Source organism: Bombus bifarius, unplaced genomic scaffold (genome assembly GCF_011952205.1).
Source record: "Bombus bifarius isolate JDL3187 unplaced genomic scaffold, Bbif_JDL3187 scf7180000008178, whole genome shotgun sequence".
In the NCBI taxonomy this organism is placed as follows: domain Eukaryota; kingdom Metazoa; phylum Arthropoda; class Insecta; order Hymenoptera; family Apidae; genus Bombus; species Bombus bifarius.
In genome coordinates, this window is record NW_022884495.1 from 825,461 (window position 1) to 847,353 (window position 21,893).

General features: G+C 37.5%; 1 protein-coding gene across 2 annotated transcripts in view; it reads right to left on the reverse strand.

The window, feature by feature from the left end:
• LOC117209603 (GTP-binding protein RAD-like) overlaps positions 1-21,893 on the reverse strand; it is a 76,543-nt gene that overhangs the window by 42,021 nt on the left and 12,629 nt on the right. The window contains exons 2-4 of one of the 2 annotated variants that reach the window (XM_033451804.1): positions 17,154-17,366; positions 15,218-15,256; positions 13,768-14,014 (exon numbers count right to left, since the gene is read on the reverse strand). In XM_033451804.1, the coding sequence (XP_033307695.1) occupies positions 13,768-14,014; positions 15,218-15,256; positions 17,154-17,366 (499 nt within the window). The remainder of the gene's footprint in view (positions 1-13,767; positions 14,015-15,217; positions 15,257-17,153; positions 17,367-21,893) is intronic. The other variant, XM_033451805.1, reaches the window with a different exon arrangement.

A 21,893-nucleotide genomic window follows, 5' to 3' on the forward strand; every position in this document is an offset into this window, starting at 1 on the left:
GCAGAAAAATCCGCGGTCCTGTTGTTAGCAATTACGAAAGACAGCGTCGCAGCGTCCCCACCATAGACAAAAATATAGCAGCCAAGATATTAGTTAAAAGATATTAGTCGATCGTTTCTTGGCGATCGCCTCTGTCGTCTATCTAAACGTATTGAGAATTGTGGATCTTAATCGCCGAAATAAAAGTAAAGGAACACTAAGGTTACACTTAGAATTCATATTAAAATAGTTTTAGATTTATTTGATAAAGGATTTCCAGGATCTTCGTCGATATACATTTGCACGTGTCTCAGCACTTTCTTCGTCTCACCATTTTCCACACTGCCAATGGAACAGTTGCATTCATCTGGTTTTCGAGACGCTGTGCACACACATACTTGCATACACTCATATTCACATACGTGTGTCACTACTACGCAGCTAATTTAGTCTAGCACACAAAATTATACATATCTGAATAAAACGAACGAAACATTCAATTTTAGGACGATTGATTGTAGGACAATAATTGAAGGACAAAAGCGATCTTTTTTTCGATAAAAAGTGGTATCTGCAAAGTTTTATCAAATTTCATTAATTTCGTCGTTTTCGAGGGAACGTTCCAAGAGGAAAATAATTTCAATGAAAATTGATTTTTCTACCAAAGGAACAGTCGATCCTTTCGACGTGGACGATCATATTCCACTTACGAATCAATGGAAGCTGTTGAGTGCTGATGAGAAATTTTTTAAAATAAACATCAGTTTTCTCTTTTTTCTCGCAAAGTGGATAATCGAAAATCCTCGTTGGACGAATGTGCACAAACGTGGACAAATCGCGGACAATCATATCCCACTCAGAAAATCGATGAAAAATATTCACAGCTGGATGCTGATGTCAAATTTTTCAATTCCATCGTACCTTTTTTTTCTTTTTTTCTCAAAGAGGACCAACGAATACTGTCTATTTTTTTTTTTTTTTATAAAAAATTGCGCTTGGAGACGTCAACTTGGCAGACCCGTGATCCCGTCTATCGTAAATGTTCCCTGTTCCGAAAATACATATAATTTCGCCATGGAAATTCAAGATCGTGCGTCGCACACGACTGGAAATGGTCCGTTCGTTGTGACGAACAATCGTCCATCGGAAATGGTACAATGTGTCACGTTGGCAAACATCGTCAGTTTTCGTATCGGTTGGTGTTACCGCAATATTGTCGTAGTATTGTTGTGTTGTAAAGGGTTGTGTTACCAGATTGAGGTAGGTTCGGGGATAGATTTCGGCCGCTGTGTGGTGAGACGTTCGCCTACGCTCGTAGGCGTAGCTTCGCACGCATTCTAATTTATGTTAGGTTGTCCGAAATGTTTCTTTCGTTTTATAAGGAAATAATAGACGCACAATGTTTTTTTCTTTATATTAGTTTATTGAATTATGCGCGAATATAATAATAGAGATAGAACGAAATGGATCAATAAAATAATATAAAACAGAAATTGTTGTTCCTCCATTATCACCTTATGAAACGAAAGAAACTTTTCGGACAACCTGATATTTTCCCAATGAGACGCTTGCGATAGCCGTGATCACTTTTGTTGGACTCTACCATTTAGAAGTTTTATCACGTGGTGAACGATACTCGGGAGTGATAGTTGGCCTAAATGCTACACGCTGCAGCTTAATTCTTACTTGGTCTGATAGAGTCAACCGCTAAGCGGTTAAAAGTTGCAAATAAAAGATTAACAAGAGAAGAGGGGAATTCCCAAGCCGCAAATTCCAAAAATTATGATACTTTGGGGATGTGTAAGGGATATATATAGACCATGGAATTTCGTTTTGCTGGCCAAACGACTTCATGGGGGTGAAACCGAGCCCCGAAAATCCGGCTAGTTTATGATTTTCCGTTGTAATTCGCGAATTCCGGGAGATAGAAAAAACGTTCTCAGGCAAAAGTTACTTCTTTCAATTAGCACTATCGTTTAAAGTAAGAAAAATGTGTTAATTTCGTAGCCAGTTCTAACGCAAAGTCGAGAAATAGCTGAGTTTCTAGAGATCGATTTCACCCACATACAGTGCATTTAGGCAGAAGGAAAAATTGCGTAATATTATCACTATATATCGTCCACGTATCCAGAAAGTTTCATAATTTCTGGAATTTCCGAGCTGGGGATCTTCCTTTGTAAATGATACAGGCTCGATCGGATTTCATTTTCTTTGCAACGCAGCTCGCAGGTATTTTAATTATACGATATGTTCTTTCAAATGTACTTTTTTCTTTTTTATAGTGAATTACATTTTTCTTTACAAACTAGAACACACACATACACATACACACACACACACATATATATACAGCAGCTAAAAAGTAAGCGATCATTATATTTGCCAACCGTTTTAAAATACCTAAGTGGAACGAACAACATGTGGTCAAAAAGTTTCATCGTCCTTTTTATTTATTTTCCAATGGATTCATACTCGTGAACTTTTTAACCAACTCTCACGATAAAATGGTAAGTTTACGCTTTCCCGTATAAGCTCTCCCTTGAGGACCGAACGGTTTATTGAAATTTATTAAACGTTAAAGGTGGAATTCTGGATATGTTTTCGCTGTTAAATGAGAATCCTCCCTCGGTGGAAATTTCGAAACTTTTTGTCGATTATCTGTTGCGTGGCCGGTAAATTTCGACCTGCGTTACAAGTTCTCGAAAGCTTCTGCACCGAGTAGACAATCCACGGGACACGGTGTTCGAGTTGATAGCTTTGCAATGGTCTCTGGTGGCCTCTATTGACCGAGGATTACCGAGTTTAATCGCTAAATATTGAAATTTATACCGTGTTCCCCTGGACTAAGATGAAACAATAACATTAGCTTCCTTGTTTGCTATCGTTTGCCAGAAATTGCGAGGAAAAAGGGAAAATTCCATCTCTCTCGATTACTTTCTAATCCATGCTGTTGTAATGGAATAGTATTATTCCACCTTATGGTAAACACCAAGGCGATTGACTTATCCTTAAAGCGAAATTTTCCGGAAAATAGTTACAGACTTTAGCTTTCTCGTTTCTCAAGCTCTCGACGACGGTTCGTGGGATTTGCCGCATTCTCAAACGTCGCTATATCATCGCTAGATCGTAGAAAATTAGATCCATAAGGAACACGATCATTTCTTGTGTCCAGTTGACACGAAATTATAACAGTCCGATCGAGTATAAAAATCGAGCAAAGGAACAACGATTACTTGTAACTGTTTCGTGTTTCTTTCTTTTTCGCCTCTAATTTATTCGGCGGTTTAATTTCGAAGATAGGAAACAGGGCGATGTTTCCCTAAGGCAATTTTTCCTTCGAAATTTGAACAAACAGTAGCAGAGACAGCAACAACGTAATTCGTATTCAATGTTTGCTAAAACTGTACGCTCCTCGATATGAAAATACAAGGGAGGAAAGCACAACACGAATTCTGGGAAAATCCTCATGCGACGGAATTTCCATCAAAATGTTAAACAATCGTATAGAAGAACTGACGGATTTTAACGTGATTTCCAAACGATATAAACATTTCTCATAATCAACGATGAATTATCGTTAGAATTTTCGATTTTCTAACGTTTCTTGAATCCCCGACAAAATTCTTTCATGCGTACCACATTTTTCCATATACGCGTGAGAAAAAAAGCTTTTCCATACTATGTCTCTTTCTATTCTATTAAATAATAATAATAATAATATAAAAATAAATCCGTTACGTAATATCGTATCTCGAATGTTAAATTTAAACGATCAATTTTTCTCGTTCACGTTTCACAGCTGTTTTTATTTTTCATATTTTTCGACGCCTTTTTAAATTACGCTATTTCACAGTTTCCAGCTGTAGCGTAAGATGTAAATGGACGACGATGGCCAGCGTCGTTCTGATACCACGCTGTTCATAGTTGCCATGCATATTTTATAATCCGACGTGTTTACGCTTCACACGCCACTAATTTGTAATTACGGATCTATCAGAAAGAAAATAAACGATCGGACACTGTCTGGAAATAATCCTGAATTAACGACACGGCTATACGTGCTAGCAACGAGACACGAAAGCTCGAGTTTTTCTTCTCCCCTTTTCGTTTCGTTCGTTTCGTTAACGTGACATTTTTCTTTGCCTCGATGGCGAAGAAACTTTGGCACCGATGAATCTGACGGCATGGAAAATCCTTTTTGCTCTTTACACCGTGGATTTCTATCGATTTTCCTGCTTTCACGATTAGCTGTGCGAATACATCGAAGTGCTTCAAATATGAAAGAGCATAGCAAGCACATATGCTTTCGTTATCGATTTTTACGTAACTAGAATCTTTCCCGATGTGTTTAGTCAAACGTTCTGGCTGAGAGTTTATCTTACGTAGTGGGTTGCGTAATGAGAAACCGAAGGGAAATATTAAACTGTGTAACAAATTCTCTCCTGCGAAAGAGCATCAAAGCTGGCGTTTCTGATAACTGGAGATAAAGAGCCACGCGAGAAAATTGTATTATCTATTTTTAACTTGCTTCTGTGTTGGCAAATTTATTAATCTGAAAGTCTAGGAATTCACAAATCCATTTAATCTGCTAATTCACTAATCTTCTACTCTGCTGACCCGCGAGTCGATTAATTTATAAATCTACGGATTACTAAATTCTCGAATTTTGTTTGCGAATCTGCTGCTCTCTAAATCTTTGCGTTGCTAAATTCTACAAATCTGTGGATCTCAAAATGTGGAAATACCAGAACCTCTAAACTAATAAAGTGTACAGATCTACGAATCTATGGATCTGTAAGTCTACGAATCTGTAGGTCTGTAAATTTCTGAATCTAAATGTAACAATGTAAAAGAATTTGCGAACCGACAGATCTATACGAATGTCAATTAAAATGTGAAAAAGAAAAAAGAAAGAAAGTATTTTCAGCCGATAGAAATGACGAAATAAACGATGTTTCTGTAATTTTTCAAGTAAACTCGGATTGGGACGCGGCAATCAACGGTATTCTAGCTAGAAGCGGTGGAATCCAGAAATGGACGCTAGGCGCCGCGGCGAAATGTAACATCGACGAAGGATCCACGTTCCGTTGTAAATTCAACACCGATCTTCAGTTGGGTTTGAGCTTGCAGCAGAAACTCGACGAGAACGCCACGTTAAGTCTGTCATTTAACATCGATTGTGCCAATGTGACGAGAGGCGGTCACAAAGTCGGCTTGGCTTTCGAAATCGAAGCGTGAACAACCGATTGTCCACGTTTCGAATTGTCTTTTGTAAGAACGCTTTTTGATGTCTACTTTTTTCTTTCATTTTATTTTTTCCAACTTTTCGAGTCCGCTTGTTTCTCGCCTATGTATTGTGACTGTTCGTATTAAACGTCCGATATTGTTATTAAAGTAGTACTTTCACTTAACTGTGTTGCAATTTATTCCAACTTTCAGATACTTTGTTTTATCATTTAGAGTCGTAACAACTCGTAGAATTATTAACGTTTACTATTGTTTTTTTTTTTTATTAAAACAACGTGCGCGTATATTTTCGTTTTTAGTAGAAACTCGAGTACGCCGAGGCTTTTAGCAAGTTGTTGTTTATGAGACGATCATTTTTTTTTTTTTTTTAGGAGGTATAGTAATTTAAAAATTATTTGAAAACAAAGGTGTAACAGGTATTACGATTTGTGTTATTATTACGCTGTATTTTAATACACAGTGACTGTAGAAAATAAGTACAAAGAAATGCCAGTATCTAGATACACGTGAAAAGAATAAGTGTTGAAATTTGGATAAATACAAACAAAAATAGCAATATTTTCAGCTATGAAACCGAAGGAGAGAAAAGAAGATGATTACGGTGAAATTGGGGATGAATGACCCCTTTGCTTCGAAGTATTTATGGCTATTCTTAGAAAGAGGATTTACGATTAGATCACTCGAGGTACAAACAGAGTATAATGCAAAATTTGATTTAGGAGTAGAAAAAAAAAAAAAATACAAGACGTAAAATCCATAAATAATTTAGGAAACTTTACATATAATTTACATTGTATCGTATTCTCTGTAATTGGCCTTGTATTATTGGTTTCGAAATATATTTATGAAATTATAAATGATGAGTGAGTTCTATTATCTGAAAATTCCTTCATCGGGAGATTTATATCTCCACATTAACCCGGATACTGCAGGTTACAATGTACTTAACACTAGAACTACCACACCAGTTAAATTGACTGGTTTTTACAATTTCATTTTAAAATTCCTACTTCGTGTTATATTTTTTTCCGCAATGATGTAATGACTTTCGCAACGATAACCAAAAGAATAATATAATGAATTTTATTTTCTTTTTTATGTATTCAAACTGAAAATAATTTTGTATCGAGGCTACTGTCAAAATGACTGGTACTTGTCAAACTGTAAAAGGGTCCTGCAATCTGTTTATCGAACCCCAATTAACCAGTTTCTTCGTTTTGTACAACTTCCCATGCGTTTTTCAAATTTTTACCGCGTATCGTTCGATACGATGATATCGGTTATCAGGAAAATTCCGGATCGATCGCTAGATCGCTAGATGCTAACGCTTGAAATGCCACAGTAGTCAAAATGACTGGTTCTACAATTTTATAAATGCGTCAACCCTCGTTTAGGGATCACAGTCCCAGATGGATTAATAACGTTAAGGTTGAGGTTGACTGATTGAAGACCGAGTGGATGAATTTGTAATAGAAAAGTATATTGAAATAATTAAAGGTATAAGTGTAATGTATAATGTATAAGTTTATGCTGATTCACATCCTTACTCTCTTAGTGTTACTAGACAGTCGAATGATAGGGAGCACGTTCATATATTTATAGCGAAAGGACATTACCAAAAAAGTTAAGCTTATAACTTGAGCTAGAGGCTACAGGCAACATAAATAGAAATCTGTTTATTAGTTCCTTTGTTCCTAGACCTTGCAACCCAAAACATAATGTATACTCCATACAATAATATGCACCACTCCTTATTTAGAATATTTCTGCGTAGTAGCAGTCTCTAGGTCACGGATATACACAAATAAAGATGTAGAGTTTCTCTTCGAGTAGTTACTTCAACAAATAATACCAAAAATGTACTACATAACATGGGATTCCTTCTATAAGAAAGTAATAAATCAATAAATATAAAAATATTCTATTATTACGTATTTTTTAAAGACCAGTGATTTTCACTGGTTTTGGTAGAAATAGCTTCGTGTTAACTATCGGCAGTTCTAGCGTTAAGACTTCCTTATGTCCCTATCCAATTCCACGAAATACACAACAGAATTTAGGTATTAACGTCTGAAACTTCAAAAACGTTACGACCCTCGGAAATGGTGTGCGTGAACTTCAATAACATTCCGAACTTCCCCAACAACCTAACGTGTATTGGATTAATATAGGAGAGTGGATCGATAAGTAAGTTACAGCTTGCCGATAACTTTCATTCGGAAAAAAGATATACAGTTACCGTTGCTGCTGATATGGACGAAACATTGTTTTGCCCGGTACAGCATCGTTCTACATCGTGAACACCTATCATGTTTCAGTTCGTCTACATCGATTAACAATACTATATCAACCACTGTATCATCAATGTATATTATCATTCGTTAAATGTTTAAGAACGTAACTTGATTCACGCAAAATGTGGTAAACTCTGGTTTCCTGTGAGTTGTGATATAATTTCGTTTATGTCTAGTTAACGCTGTCTCTTATTACGCTAGTCTTGCTTAGAGGAGATATATTTCTACTATGCGTACAGTTTGAGTCACAAAATGCAGAGTGTTGAAAAGAAGTGAACGATGATTACAACTTCCGATGCTGGACGTCGAGATAGCGAAGGAAATCTACGATACGAAGGAAATCTCAAGAAAAGTCGTTCGACGTTTGTTTCTCGAATTTATAATTCCAATAAGAACACTAATCTACAGTATGTTTATCCATGAACAGTTGAATATCTCGAAAATTGTAGAAAATACGAAAAAAAAGAAAAATGTTTCGGACGAAAGCTGATGTTTACGAGCTGATATTTGTACGATCTCGAGGCAAGCCTCGTTTTAATTTTTTAAACGCATCTCTTTTATTTATTTTTTATTACACATTCTCATGACTGACGTCAGCACATTTCCAAAATACTGCGTACGTACGTATGTATTTTCTACAGGACAATTTCGAGAGATGAACCGACAGAGTTACTGTGTCAACGGCGTTAGCATTACTCGATGTACACAGCGTGGAGAAGAGGCGATTTTACGCGTGTAATGTAACGCGTTGCAACGTGTGCAGAATAGTCCAATATGACGATCCACAAATGAGTGGGATTCGCGTAAATGCGATTCTTGATCCTGCGGGATTCCCTCCGACATTTTTCGACCATTGTTGTTGATATCGTTTCGCGCGCGTCTATAATTCCAGTGTGCAATTTGTTTGCGCTGTACATCGGATATAATATTAATGCCGTGGCATGGCTTTATCGTCTCGTATCTCGGTATTATCTTGTGCAAAATGTCCTGACGTCAGCTGCAAGACAAACGGCACAAGGAATAAGAGAGATCCATTTAAAAAACTTAAACGCAATGTCCATAGGGCATTTCAGAGCCATTTCGAGATCGTATAAATACGAGCACGATAGGGGCTCTTTCATGACTTTCGTTTGAATCATTTCTTCGTGTGTTTTATATTAGGTTGTCGGAAAAGTGTCTTTCTCTTACAGACACGTCTTTTACAACATGTCTTATACAAACATGAATCCTAATCTGTCGAACGCTGTGATCTTTATTTTGATAGAAGAAAATGGATCATACGTAATTCGATAAAATAATATAAAACGGAAAATGTTGTGCATCCATTATTTCTTTATAAAACGAAAGATAATTTTCGGACGACCTAATAGTTTCTCAGATATTCTAACTGCTCGCAGATAAACGTACGGCAATGAAAAAATACGAGGTTCTCAGATATTAAAACGGATTTAAAAACTTGAACGTGAGGATCGCTGGGCATTTCAGGATCACTTCGAGATCGTATAAATAACAGCACGATACACGTCCCTTCATACGCTACTATATTCGTTTCAATCATTTTTTCGTATGTTTTATAGTTTTTCAGATATCCTAACGGTTCACAGATAATCTGCGTGACAGTAGAGAAATACGAGGTTCTCGGATATTAAAACGAACTGACGATTTCCACGATGTCTGCTCGAGCAAATAAAATTTAACAATGAGAGAAGAGATCGTTCTACTATTCCAGAGTTCCATTATCCGAACATTTTCGTCCCTCTGTTGGCATCTGACACGGGAGACATATTACAGTCGGATGAATTCGTCACGGTGCGAACTACAACCTACCTACCTGAACAAAAACACGCAATTCCGTACAAAAAGAAAACAAAGAAACAAAGTTTCAGCTGAAAATTTCGGAAGCGCATCCACCTAGAGAAGATTTACGACCAATGATTAATAATTGCGCGCTTCAAATGGGACACCGCGTATTTTCAAGATGACACGTTTTTTCTTTTTTTTATTATTTAATTTGTACTTTACAATTTGTCCAGATGGACATTTGGTAATTTTTTCTAACCTAATTGCTAAATAACACGTGGATTGCTACCCCCAGAGGGATACCATCTTTAAGTTTGTCTATTTTATTTTCTTATTGAGGTCAGTGGGGTGTTTTCTTTTTAGTCTTCTTTGTAGAATTTTCTTTTTTATTTAATTTGTACTTTACAATTTGTCCAGCTGGACATTTGGTAAATTTTTCTAATTTAATTGCTAAATAACACGTGGATGGCTATCCCCAGCGGGATACCATCTTTAAGTTTGTCTATTTTACTTCCTTATTGAGATCAGTGGGGTGTTTTCTTTTTAGTCTTCTTTGTAGAATTTTCTTTTTTATTTAATTTGTACTTTACAATTTGTCCAGCTGGACATTTGGTAAATTTTTCCAACTTAATTGCTAAATAACATGTGGATGGCTATCCCCAGCTGGATACCAGTTTGACTATTTTATTTCTTTAGCGAGGTCAGTGGGATGTAGGATGACACGTATCTCGTAATCACTGTTCTCAAATTGGCTGCGAATTTTGCTAATATAAAATCACGACGTTTCGTTACGACTCCAACAAGATATCCAAATGTTTTACGCGACATACACATCTGTAATATCTTGGTGAACGTTCTCTATGGTAAACGTTCAAATATTTTCACGAACATATAGAATTTATCGACAACCGTATCACCAGATGTTATCGCAAATCGCAAGATTTAATTTTAAGATCGCACGTGATATGCATTTCACGGAAATGCCACGCATAAAACCAGAGCGAAGAAGAAGAAGATACTCGAAGCACGCTTATCAAAATTCCATCTGAATACAACGCCGTAGCGTTCTCCTTTCTCGTTAACAGCTATTTCGCGAGATCTTGATCACGCGAAGCGCGCCTCGTTGTTAGCCCGATGCAACGAGCGGAGTATAATAGTCGATGCCAACCCGCAGCTTTACAAACGCCGGCTACGCAACGATTTTTGTTCACGCGGTGCACGTGCACGTTGCTAAAGTGTATCACGTAGCGGCGTCGTATTTCACTTGGCTGTTGGCAACAGAAACAGAAATTAATGAAACCGGACCGTTATCGATCTTGTTGCTAACACGTAGTTCCATTGTTTTAACGAGGGAGCATCTTGTCCGAGCTTTTCACCGGCACCGATGAAAATTTGCCAACTTAAAGGGAACCGTTCGATCCCACGGCGTCCATTCTATCAGCAGAATTGCGGACGATTTGTGCCGGATCGCTTGGTTTATGTTTTTATGGCGTTTTACGAGGGACGTTTTATGAGAAGGCCGACGGTTATTCGATCCTTAAACGTACAAAGTTAACAATCGCTGGTGTATCTACTAGATTTTCTAATAAATCGTTTGCTAAAATTGGCTCGTTTCCATAAGTGTTCTCTTCCAATCAACGATAATAATTTATCAACCTTCGAGACACGATAGTTGCAGCTTTAAAATAGCAGCGTAAAAGAGTTTATGATAAATGGAAGATGAAAATAGGGGTGAAAGTTTCTCGTAGAAAGTCGTAACAGGTGGCAGGAAATGGATATTTTATGAGAATTCAAGAAGAGGGAAAGATTGTCGATAAATCTTGAACAGTCTATAACAGAGAAAAATGGATGTACTGTCTATAAAAAGTTTGGACACAAAAACACGTGGCCTATTATCATACTTTGCAGGATAGATGGCCATAAGAGAAACGTTGCAGCAAACAAGCTTACGATAAAGCTCATCAATTAACTGTAAGTGACGCGAAGAGACCCGTTTATAGCTTATTAAAATTTAAATTACAAACGATATCGTTACAGTGATAAGACTTTAATAATCGTGACGTATTTTCGATCTATTTGACGCATATTTTTTACGTACGTATTCCTTCTATACGTTGCTATACCTTTATGTTTCCTTTTTAATTCAATCATCAGATTGATAAAATTCGCTTTTTATGCGATAAAACCATTTAATCTCCGTTCGTTTGTACTATGCCAGAACATGGATATCGGCTTTCGTCGCTTTCGTCAATGAAAATGCATTACTATCAAAGAAATTTGCACAAATTTCCGTGGTTTTTGTTACGAGTCTGTCGATCGTTTTACCATCCTTTATTCCTTAACAACAGCAGTATCGTTTTACTCGAATGAAAAGTTCAGCGTGTCTCGGAAACAGTACACGTGGCAGGGAACGTATTAAACTGTCGATATTGCTGTAGCAGACGCTTTTGCGCGCCGCGTGACACGGCACATTCGACGATGCTTTGGCAAATTAATGCGAGCCACAGAAACGCAATACGTACGTATACACGTTGGCTACGTGCTAATTAATTAGTGTGTAGAGTATAGCAGAGCCAAGTATAGCACAACCGTCTACTATTCGAATATTTTGTTAGCCTAACGTTCGGAAAGAGAGCTGCTCTATCCACGAAGCATCGCTTCGTGTATTAAACGCGTTGATCCTAACGTCATTGTAAAGTAACGTGCACCTGTCCGCGAAACAGCGGCCACTCGTTTTCGTCGCTGCGCGTTTCCGTCACGGAAACTGGCGTTAAAGCCGAATTTACGCTCTTTCACTTGGCAACAACGCGGCGGATGAACGCCGCTTTCATTCTTGTTTCATGCGCGGATGAAACCAGATGAAAGCAGCGTTCATCCGCCGTGTTCATGTAAAGCGAAACAGTGTAAACTCGGCTTGAAATTGTCAGTAGCGGGGGCGAGTACGACGTCGCAGCTGTAAACGAATGTAGCGATGTAGGGTGGAAGCGTCTTGCAGCGAGACAAAATCTCTTACTTTTTTTTTTTTATTTATTTATTTAAATTTTACAATTTGTCCAGTAGGACATTTGGTAAAATATTATAGCGGTATACTAATATAACATGTGGGTGGCTACCCCCAGCGGGGTACCATCATCGTGTTTGTTAGGTTATGTCCTTTGTGAGATCTGTTGGGTGTTTCCTTTTTAATCTTCTTTTTATGCTTAAAATCTCTTACTGACCGCTTCTTAGACTTGTAGCGACACATGAGCTAGAGGACGATTCAAATCATGTTGTTTTGCCTCGGAGTATCAATATCGTTAGAAAACACGTAATGTAGTAATAAATAAACTCCGGGCAAAACAATGTCGCCGCTACGCGCAACCCTCGAACACAGACGAATGTGAATTTTCCGACTCTCCCCCGACCAGTATAAATAAACAGACGCGATCGTAAGGATTACAGTATCTAGCAGTTACCGACGAGTATCTACGAGTATCCATCGAGTATCTATCAGCGATCTAATCAGCGAGTATACAGGGTGGTTGGTGATTCTACGCGAAAAAAGAAGTCGAAAATATAGAATAAAATTTTTTTTTTAATTTTTCCATCGAGACAACGATCTACAGAGATATCCGTTATAACAAGACGTGATAAAGTGCACGCGTACCGAGCGCAAATTCAAAGTCGATTTTCTCGAAAACAAAGGCTCAAAGGAAAAATGTTTATTCTATATTTTCGACTTCTTTTTTCGCGTAGAATCACCCCCTTTCCGCTTGTACCACCAGTTACCAACCACCCTGTATCAGCGATTATACAGTGTCTTAGCGAATGCGTTAGTACGAGCGTCTTAGCGACATTACCTGTATTTATTTATTAATTATTTTAAATACACTTGACAGTTTCGACAACGAGCAATCTCGTCGTATAAATCTCACGATCAACTATCTACTCTACGTAGTCCTCTACAGACTGTACACTGGCGTGGACGTATCGCCGCGTCTAATGGACTACGTTTACGTTCCTACGAAGCGACGATTCTTTTCGACCAACGTTAGCATCGTCGTACGCGTTAGAGCATAAACGGCGAATGGAAAAAGGGAATGTAATGGACCCTCTCGCGTCGACAATGTCTATAGTTTGGCGCGCCAAAAAGGTAGGGAGCCCTCCGATGTTAAAGCAAATTCGCCATCTCTTTGATCTCTGTTTGAACGAATGAAAGTTAATATCAGGAAAGTGATTGTTCTAGTATTGGAAAGTTCCATCAAATAGCTTCCCTGTTAATTGGCATATCGAAGGCTCTATCAACTGTATATTAAGCTCCGTGTAGAGTTTGGTAATATCGTCACGTAACTACAGACATTTAATACCGCGAAGATGAAACGCGTGGAATTTGATAAGAGAAAAAAAAAAAAAAAGGAAGAAAAGATCGTTTCATTAGAAAATATGACGATTGTAAGTAACGACTCACTCTGTGTCGTGGAACCGCCGGCATACTGCTGGTTCTTCCGCGATATTGCTTTGGTCCTGGAGCTCGGGATCCTGACGCTGAACCAGCTGTACCAGCTGGGCTAGTTGGACTTGGTCCACCTGGGCTCGTGCCTGGACTCAAGTGAGACGAAGAGGACGCTGTTCCAGGACTTATGGCCGGGGTTCTTGTGGGACTCCTCGGCGAGGGCGATAAATGACCCCAAGGGCCGGTTTCTGCTTGTAGAAACCTATTGTTGGGGCGAGGAGAATTTAATGAGAGATTTTACTTGTAGGTTTCGATAGTAAGATAGGTGTAAGTTATTGCATTTAGATGATAATGAGAAAGCAGAAGCGATAGAAAAATATCTTTACGCAGCATGATGACGGAAAATAAAGAATGTTTCTACTCCGTTGATACCGAAAGAAATACGATAAATAAACAGAGAAGGAAGCAAGTTGTTGCTGCAATACGATTAACAATACAGAGAAATTTTAAATACTGTTATTTTGCTTTATTGGCAACGTTTTCAATTATTCGAGCGCAAATTACTAATTCGCATATGTTTGCGACAACAGTGTTTTGCTCTATCAGCGATCACACGGTGCCATTTTTCCAGCGGTTTCAAACGCCTAGCGTTGTTGCAGAAAATCGTAACCTACGGTAACGTGACAGGATATTTTCCCTTAAGGTCGGACTGTACGCAGAAGGCTGTGTGATTCGCTCGTCCTGAATTTTGTCTAAGGATTAAAGAGCTAAATTTAGCGAATTTCTAACTTCGTGTAGCGTATACCGCGCGCACTGTCGAAACCAGTGAAAATCTAACTAGAGTTTCTAACAAGTAGAAAGTAACAGCATTGTACGTGCAAATATCTACTTCTTGTGGTCATTGTACGTATCTACGTGTATTTGTATTGTTGAGGATTTTTCACTGCTTAAATATGTTATATGTTAGTTTTAAACTATTTATTTTAAACTACTTGACGTGATATTAAATGGAATTCGATGAAGTTTTCTTTGGTACAGTTATAAATGTTATCTGCAATTTTTATTAGGATTCAATAGCCAAATTCGTATACAATCTACGATAAAAAAAATTGGATTTTAGGCTACAATATATTGTACGCCAAATTGGGAAGAATAATACGTAAAAAATTCTTTCGATTCGTGTTACGTATGAACTTTTCATACAGCCACTAGTATAGTGCTGTAAATTAATGTTTCGCGGAGAAAATCAAAATTCCTATTTCGGTTATTTTGTATAAACAGGTCAATGTATAATGATATAAAAAGCCGCGAGTAGCTTTAAAGAGTTTCGGATAATTTGAAAGTTTTCAAAGTTGAAAGTAATTAAGAAAGTAATTACACGAGCGATTGCAAAGACGCAGCCGTATAAAAAGTTCAGATTAAAAACAGAACTGAACAGAAGAATATTTAGATGCAGAAACTTAACTGTATGATACTGTGGTGTAAAAAAGGGCCAACTAGTTTCCTCCAAAAAAGAAAAAAAAAAAAGAAAAGAAAAAAGAAAAAACAAAAATGGAAAATAAATAGAAAAGGTTATTTAAAACATTCTCTTAGACATAAACGTAACATATTTTATTTAAAAAAATCGTCGATATCTATATCGTGTTATTATTATTTCTCACGTAGAAACTACTCATTATTTAAAATTTTATACATAAAGGCAATGAAATTAAATAATAAACAGTATCAATATTTATCAGATTTTATGTTTACTTCGATTAAATATTAATGGACTTATCGATATTAATAATATTTTATTGGATGAGTTGATTCCATTTAAATAATTGCTGAACAAATTATGCCAATGAATTATTTGTTAAATTATTAGGCGAAATAATTCATTGAATGATAATCTGAAAATAAAAGAAGCACAACTGAAACGGTATAGTATGTTATTTTATATATTTGCTCTTTTGTGCATTCCTTCAATATATCAAAGAACGCGTTAATGCATAATTAATTTATTTATAACAATCGTCGATTTATAATTTTTAGACTGGAAAAAGAGGGGTAAATGATTACGTATAATACCGTTTTCATAAACAAGATATTGTAAATGAATTAAACAAAGCTGCAATTACAGCGAGTTGAACAAAATTCATAATTTCCGAAAGGTTTTATTCACAGTAACATCGTCAAAAGATTGGCCATTACCAATACGCAAAACCTGTCCATCCCCATTTTAGCCCATTTTCCAACAATGTTTGCTCAACTCCGATCCGGAATTCAAAGCCCTACGCGATAATAATTTTGTAACTAAAACTTATATTGTAAACTTGGTAATTTATTTATGCTCTTTCTAGCAGAAAAGGTAGCTCTTTTAATATACCGATGAACATTCGTATTAAGCCCTCGGGCACCGAAGAAATTTTTCATGCGAATTTGAATATTTCCCACGAATGTTCTACCGATACATCACACGCACGAATAAATCAACAGATTTAAAAAGGGCGATTTATTTAAAAACGTAAACAAGATTAATATTTTTCAGGAATTTTCTCAAGTAGATGTAAACGTGATTTTTACATAGCGTAAAGAAACGGTCGAGAGCTATTCGTCGTAAACGAGGAGTCAAATTTCACAAAAAGCGAACGAGCGAATATTTCTCTAACGAGCCATCGAGATATCGTCTTTAGAACAGGTCGTGCAATTAATACAATTCGTCTTTACAGATCCCGAGTAAGATTGCCAACTTGAACTCTCAGGTTTCAGCCAAACAATGCTAAAAAAAAAAAAAAAAAAAAGAATAGACAGGAGCAAGGCAAACGTATCGAAATATATTTTTTGTAATTAAATTGCGAGAAGTTTGAAGTCCAGGTTCTCTTCGTTGAAATTACATTCGTAAACTTTCTTTGTGGTTGAATTGTCAAGCGTTTGTTCGGATACGACAAAATCTTTGCGTCGCTTGTTTCAGAGTAAAAGTTCTGCCCTAATTCTTATAATGGTATCGAGAAGTTTCAACTGCATTCCGTTTCTTGCTTCTGTTTTAACGAAGTATACAAGAGAAAAAAACCCTCTCAGCTGTAGCGTCGCTTAGCGAGGCTATTAGACAAGTAGTGAGGGCAAATGTAGCTAATATCTGCTACGTCGTTATTATTCATATTCATGGCAAAAAGAAATTAGCTTTGCAATTGTAACCAATGAAATTATCAAAAAAAAAAAAGAAGAAATGTTTCAAAGGATTGGAAAAAAGAGGCAAGCAAAATTTCTCAGCGCCAATGAAGTTGAAGAGAAGCCAGATTTCCGGAATTTGGGTGTAAAAAACGCCAAGTTGGTAATCTCGATCCCGAACTTTCTAACCAGGGAAACTTTTCTGCCAACGAGTAACGTAGCCAAAGGAACTTATCCCTTCAGACGCATACCTGTGCAAGTCAGGAGTCGGCCTAGCTACCGCTATGCTAGAGCTACGACGTCTCGATGGAGTCGGCGACTTTGGACCATCGACGCTCGAGTGTCCTTGGGATCCTGTGAAAGAGGTGCGATGCAGACGAACCTCCACCTCGCTGCTTCTCCTCTGAAACGCCCTTTTGCTCCATCGTCTGCTCTTCGAGTCGGAGTTCGAGGCCTCCTGTTTTCTGAAAGGACCACTTTCAGTTAGCGCGAAACGTAATTCAATTGGCCTGCTATTTTCTTAGCGCGCGCGCGCCAAACTCGTTTCTATCAGGCCTGGCGATCGTAGACGTCGTTTTTCACTTGTGCGAAATCGAGATAATCTTAGCGGTCATATTCATCATCGAGATTAGTCGTTTCATGGTGGCAAGACGTTCGAACATTGCGACGGAAAACGGGCAGACGGTGTTGCGTTCTGTTGATAGCATTCAAAGTTAGGTGACACGATTAAAATTAGCGGTGAAGTTTGCCCGCTGTATTCCTAAAGTTCATGGTAACGTTGTTTCTTGGGTAATATTATTTTCTTTGTTTGCGATTAATATTAAAGTTTGTTATTTATCGTTGTCAGAGCTTGACAGTGAGCAAGGATAAAGGAGCGTCGAGTCCTTGTTTCGTCGCTTCTAACGTCGCGTTGAATTGTCCAGGAGTCTTGTAGTCAAACATTGGCAAAGTGTAAATGCTTCCTCTTGGCGTAACTGCAACTTTTGTCATTCCTAGCACGCTCTGCACGATATATTCCCGATATGTATCTGTAGTTTGTGTTGTCAAATTGATTTTTCGAGAAACGCGCCTACACGTAGACACATAAACGTACATCTAAATGTATTTGACAAATGTCCAGCATTTTTATTTAACGCGAAAGAGCGAATTATTCTCGCCAGACTGAGGATTGGACACAACCAAAAAAAAAAAAAAAAAAATAAATAGAAAAGGGAAGAAGATCTTCCTCATTTTCTCAAACATATTAACTTGTATCAGCGATTATGATATTGTAAGCTACCTTGTTAGCTCTAAGTACACTGTATGATATTAATGTAAGTTTAGGTTAATCGTACTGCATTGTACTGCATACGATATATGTTCAGAACGTATAAATACTATCATTTGAGATTGTAACTTGCCTTGCTGTATTTTACGTTTCGCTTTTTATATATTTTCGTTACGCATTTTGTTAATCGCCGTGCAAAATGGTAGAACCTTAAGTAAAACGAATGATAATAAAATTGATGTTTTCGAATAGGATAGTGTGATAATTAGAAGCAAATCACTGACTCGGACAGGCTCCACACACAGTGGCGCACAAAAGTACTCGAACGTTTCTATTGGCCTGGCAACTAAGTGATTGCGGATTTTGTCATTAGGTGGTAATGATAAAATCCGCAATCACATAGTTGCCAACCCAGTACAACTGGTTTTATTCCGAACTGTTCTTTATCTTCGAGCACGTTGTATTAAAATTTTCCTGCAGGACCATAGAGTGACGTTAGACTCCGAAAATTTAGTTGGAAATATTAATTATCTCAAGCATTTATTTGCTTCTAAACCTCAACAAAATTTTTGATACAGTTTATTAACTACGGTACTTGTTTTATGGCGATATTTATTTCAGAATAACCCGTAACCTTTGACAGCAGTTTATTAATTAATAAACTACGACATTTTTACAGTGTAGGCGTAATGTTCAGTTACTACCTATGCGTACTCATACATTTTGTAATTCCAGAATTCTTTTTATTTTACGTTTATCTTTACGCGTTTATCTCCGTGACATAAATGTTAACTTGTTAAATTTAGATAAAGTTTAGTTTCAAAGGAATATTTTAAATACTCGAACGATTACGAATATTTAGATAGAAATTACCTATTTGACTGTAGCATGTTACTCGTAAATTTGTCGTTTCATTCGAGACTACACTTTCAGATTATGAGGAACACGTGACGCGAATATTTAATCGTTAAATGTGAATAAAATTTCCACGTTTAAAAATCGAACCTCGATTCAGAAGAGAAGAAAAAATATTGAAATATTTCATTAATAATCTAAGTTTTAAATTGTCTCCTTTTTCAATTTTCCAAATAAACTTGTTCCTTTCATCGTACATATTTATTAATAAGAAAATACGATTTCTAAATATACTTTTTACGAAAATATCACGCGTTAAAATTTCTGATCGACGTTTACGAAAAATACGTGTATTTATTGCGCATCTCGTTTAATTAATTCATTGAAATATGCCTGACTCGAGTGGAGTCTGCGACTGGTTAAGTCCGGTTTACTCCTCCGGAATGTCGATAATGACTCCTGACCGAGTTAGCCAATTAAATTAGCGGTTGGCGGTGTCAGGCACGATAACTTCATTCTATTTCGCTCGTATCTTGAAGATTTATCGGCCGCGTATCAGCCATAAAATCGCTTTACATCGCAAACCCGAATCTGAGAGTCTTCCGCTGAAAATGGCTTCCATTCCGCGTGAATGGTCGATTTGCGCCCGTACTTACTATACTAAGTGTCCGCACACTTATATGAATTCCAAGATAGAAGATATATATATACAGGGTGTCCGTTTGAAAATTTCACGTTCGATGTCGAAAAGTACGCGTTAGGTTGGAAGCTCCGAAGAGATGAAAAACGTGGAGCGTATTTAGATTTCCATCTGGAAATCGCGATACTTTCCTTCCGAATATCTTCTTCCTAGGACGCGTACCTTTCCAAAAAATTCATCGTGAAGTTCTCCAACGAACACCCTGTACGCATAGGTGGGACATAGGGAAATGTGATTTTACGATAAAGTCGTAATGTTCGATACGGGATCCATTTCTGAGCCACTGCAACTACCTCATTTACCATTCGCAATTTCGCGCCAAACGATCCTGCGGACGCAAAATGTTCGCAATAACGTTCGCAGGTATTTCGGACTCGGTACGATCTGCTTTATGAATGTTTTATTCGAATCAAACAGCGTTTATGAAGGAATTCGAAGCAAGTTCATTTTCGCAAGCATATAGCGAAGCGACGAGTTCCATCATCGTATCAAGTGTTATACGCAATGCAAATGTGTTAACGAGGATGACGTGCAAAAGGAAAAATTAGACTTTGTGCGTATATGGAATCCTTCGAATAAAAAATGGTTCCTTCGTTTGATGTTTCGTGGCTGACGCGGCGATGTACCCTAAACTGAACTTTGGCACAGATTTGTAACCGATCAAACGATGAATATTATCGGTAAAATTGATCTTGAAGTTGAGTACATTTTGTAGCGGAACATTCGACGAAATTAATTTCTCTATTAGCCGTAATAAATGACAAAAATAACGAGTAACAAAGCTTGTCGCCTTTGACGATGAAATTTCACAACTGACATTACGGCACGTCCGATATTCATCGATATTTTTCTGTAACACTGCAAGTACGTAATACCAAAATCGCATAGAACGAAGATCACACTTTCAGCCAGATCCAGGCTAACGCGATAATACGTTTAACATCAATCATCATTATCTTACTTATACGCGAGGCAACGTGATTACGTTCAAATTATATCGTATACATATATTCAGTGGGATTACATCGCGCGGCACAATTTTCATCCGAGTAAATATAAAATGAAATTACTCTCGGAGCAGAAAGAAAGAGGAAAACAATTCGAATAAGCAACGATGGTATTCGGCTATTTTTAAAAGACGCTTAATGCGAAGCATCCTGTAATCCTGCGAGTTTCTGTTCTAATTAAATCAGCGTTTCCAGCGGCCGATTCAATGTTCCGAGACAAAATCGGAATGGCCGACGAGTAATCAGTCCGTAATTTGAAAGTTCACGGTAGAGCGCGATCCAAAGTCTGACAGAACGGCGCAGATTTGCGGGATCAGACCTTTGATTTCCGCTTTGCTCTACGAAATATGAACATCGAACGGAAAAGCGATACGTGATATGCCCGTAATTCGCGTACGTAGCAGCGGAGACGATTATCTGAATTCGAGGGGAAAAGAAATTTTCTATGACAATTGTTTGCCAGCGTGTGATACGCCGAACGCTAATGGCAATTCGCACGACCTACATTCTACGTTCCATGATCTTCGAATAACGCTCGTTAAAATTGATAAAACTTAAACTCTCGTAGGATCGGCTCGCGTCCGTCGAATTATTCCTGGCGATAAGTAATCAACGGTGATTTTGAATTTGTACGAGTGGAAGGACGACAATTTTGGCTACTAAAATTAAAATTACGTTGCTCGTAATCCAGCGCCTGCTGCGAATCTGGCCGAAGGGAAACCGGGTCGAGGAGCTCGATAAATAAAGGTACCTATACCTTGGTAAGTTCTCCGACTTTAATTCCACTTAATTATTCACGCGTATCTGCGAAGAAGGAAGGAAGGATTTACAATTCGCTGTGAATTAAGAGGTCGCGAGCACACAGAGAGACAATTTTGTCGAAGACGATTTAAAACGGTTCTATATGCTGGTGAGACAGCGTGGACTCGCTATCGACGACATAATCGACCGTTTCGCAAATTATAGCAGGTCGTTAACGAACTGAAATTGTTTGAAACTAGTGGTAGAATTATTGTTTCCTGCGTGAAAGTAATAACAGTGATGGTTATCGTTGATCGCTCTTCAATATCGACAATTTTATTGTAATATTTAAAACGTAGCGAATTATTGGTCTTTTTACTACCTGTAACGTATTACCGAATTTTAATTAAAACCGGACAAT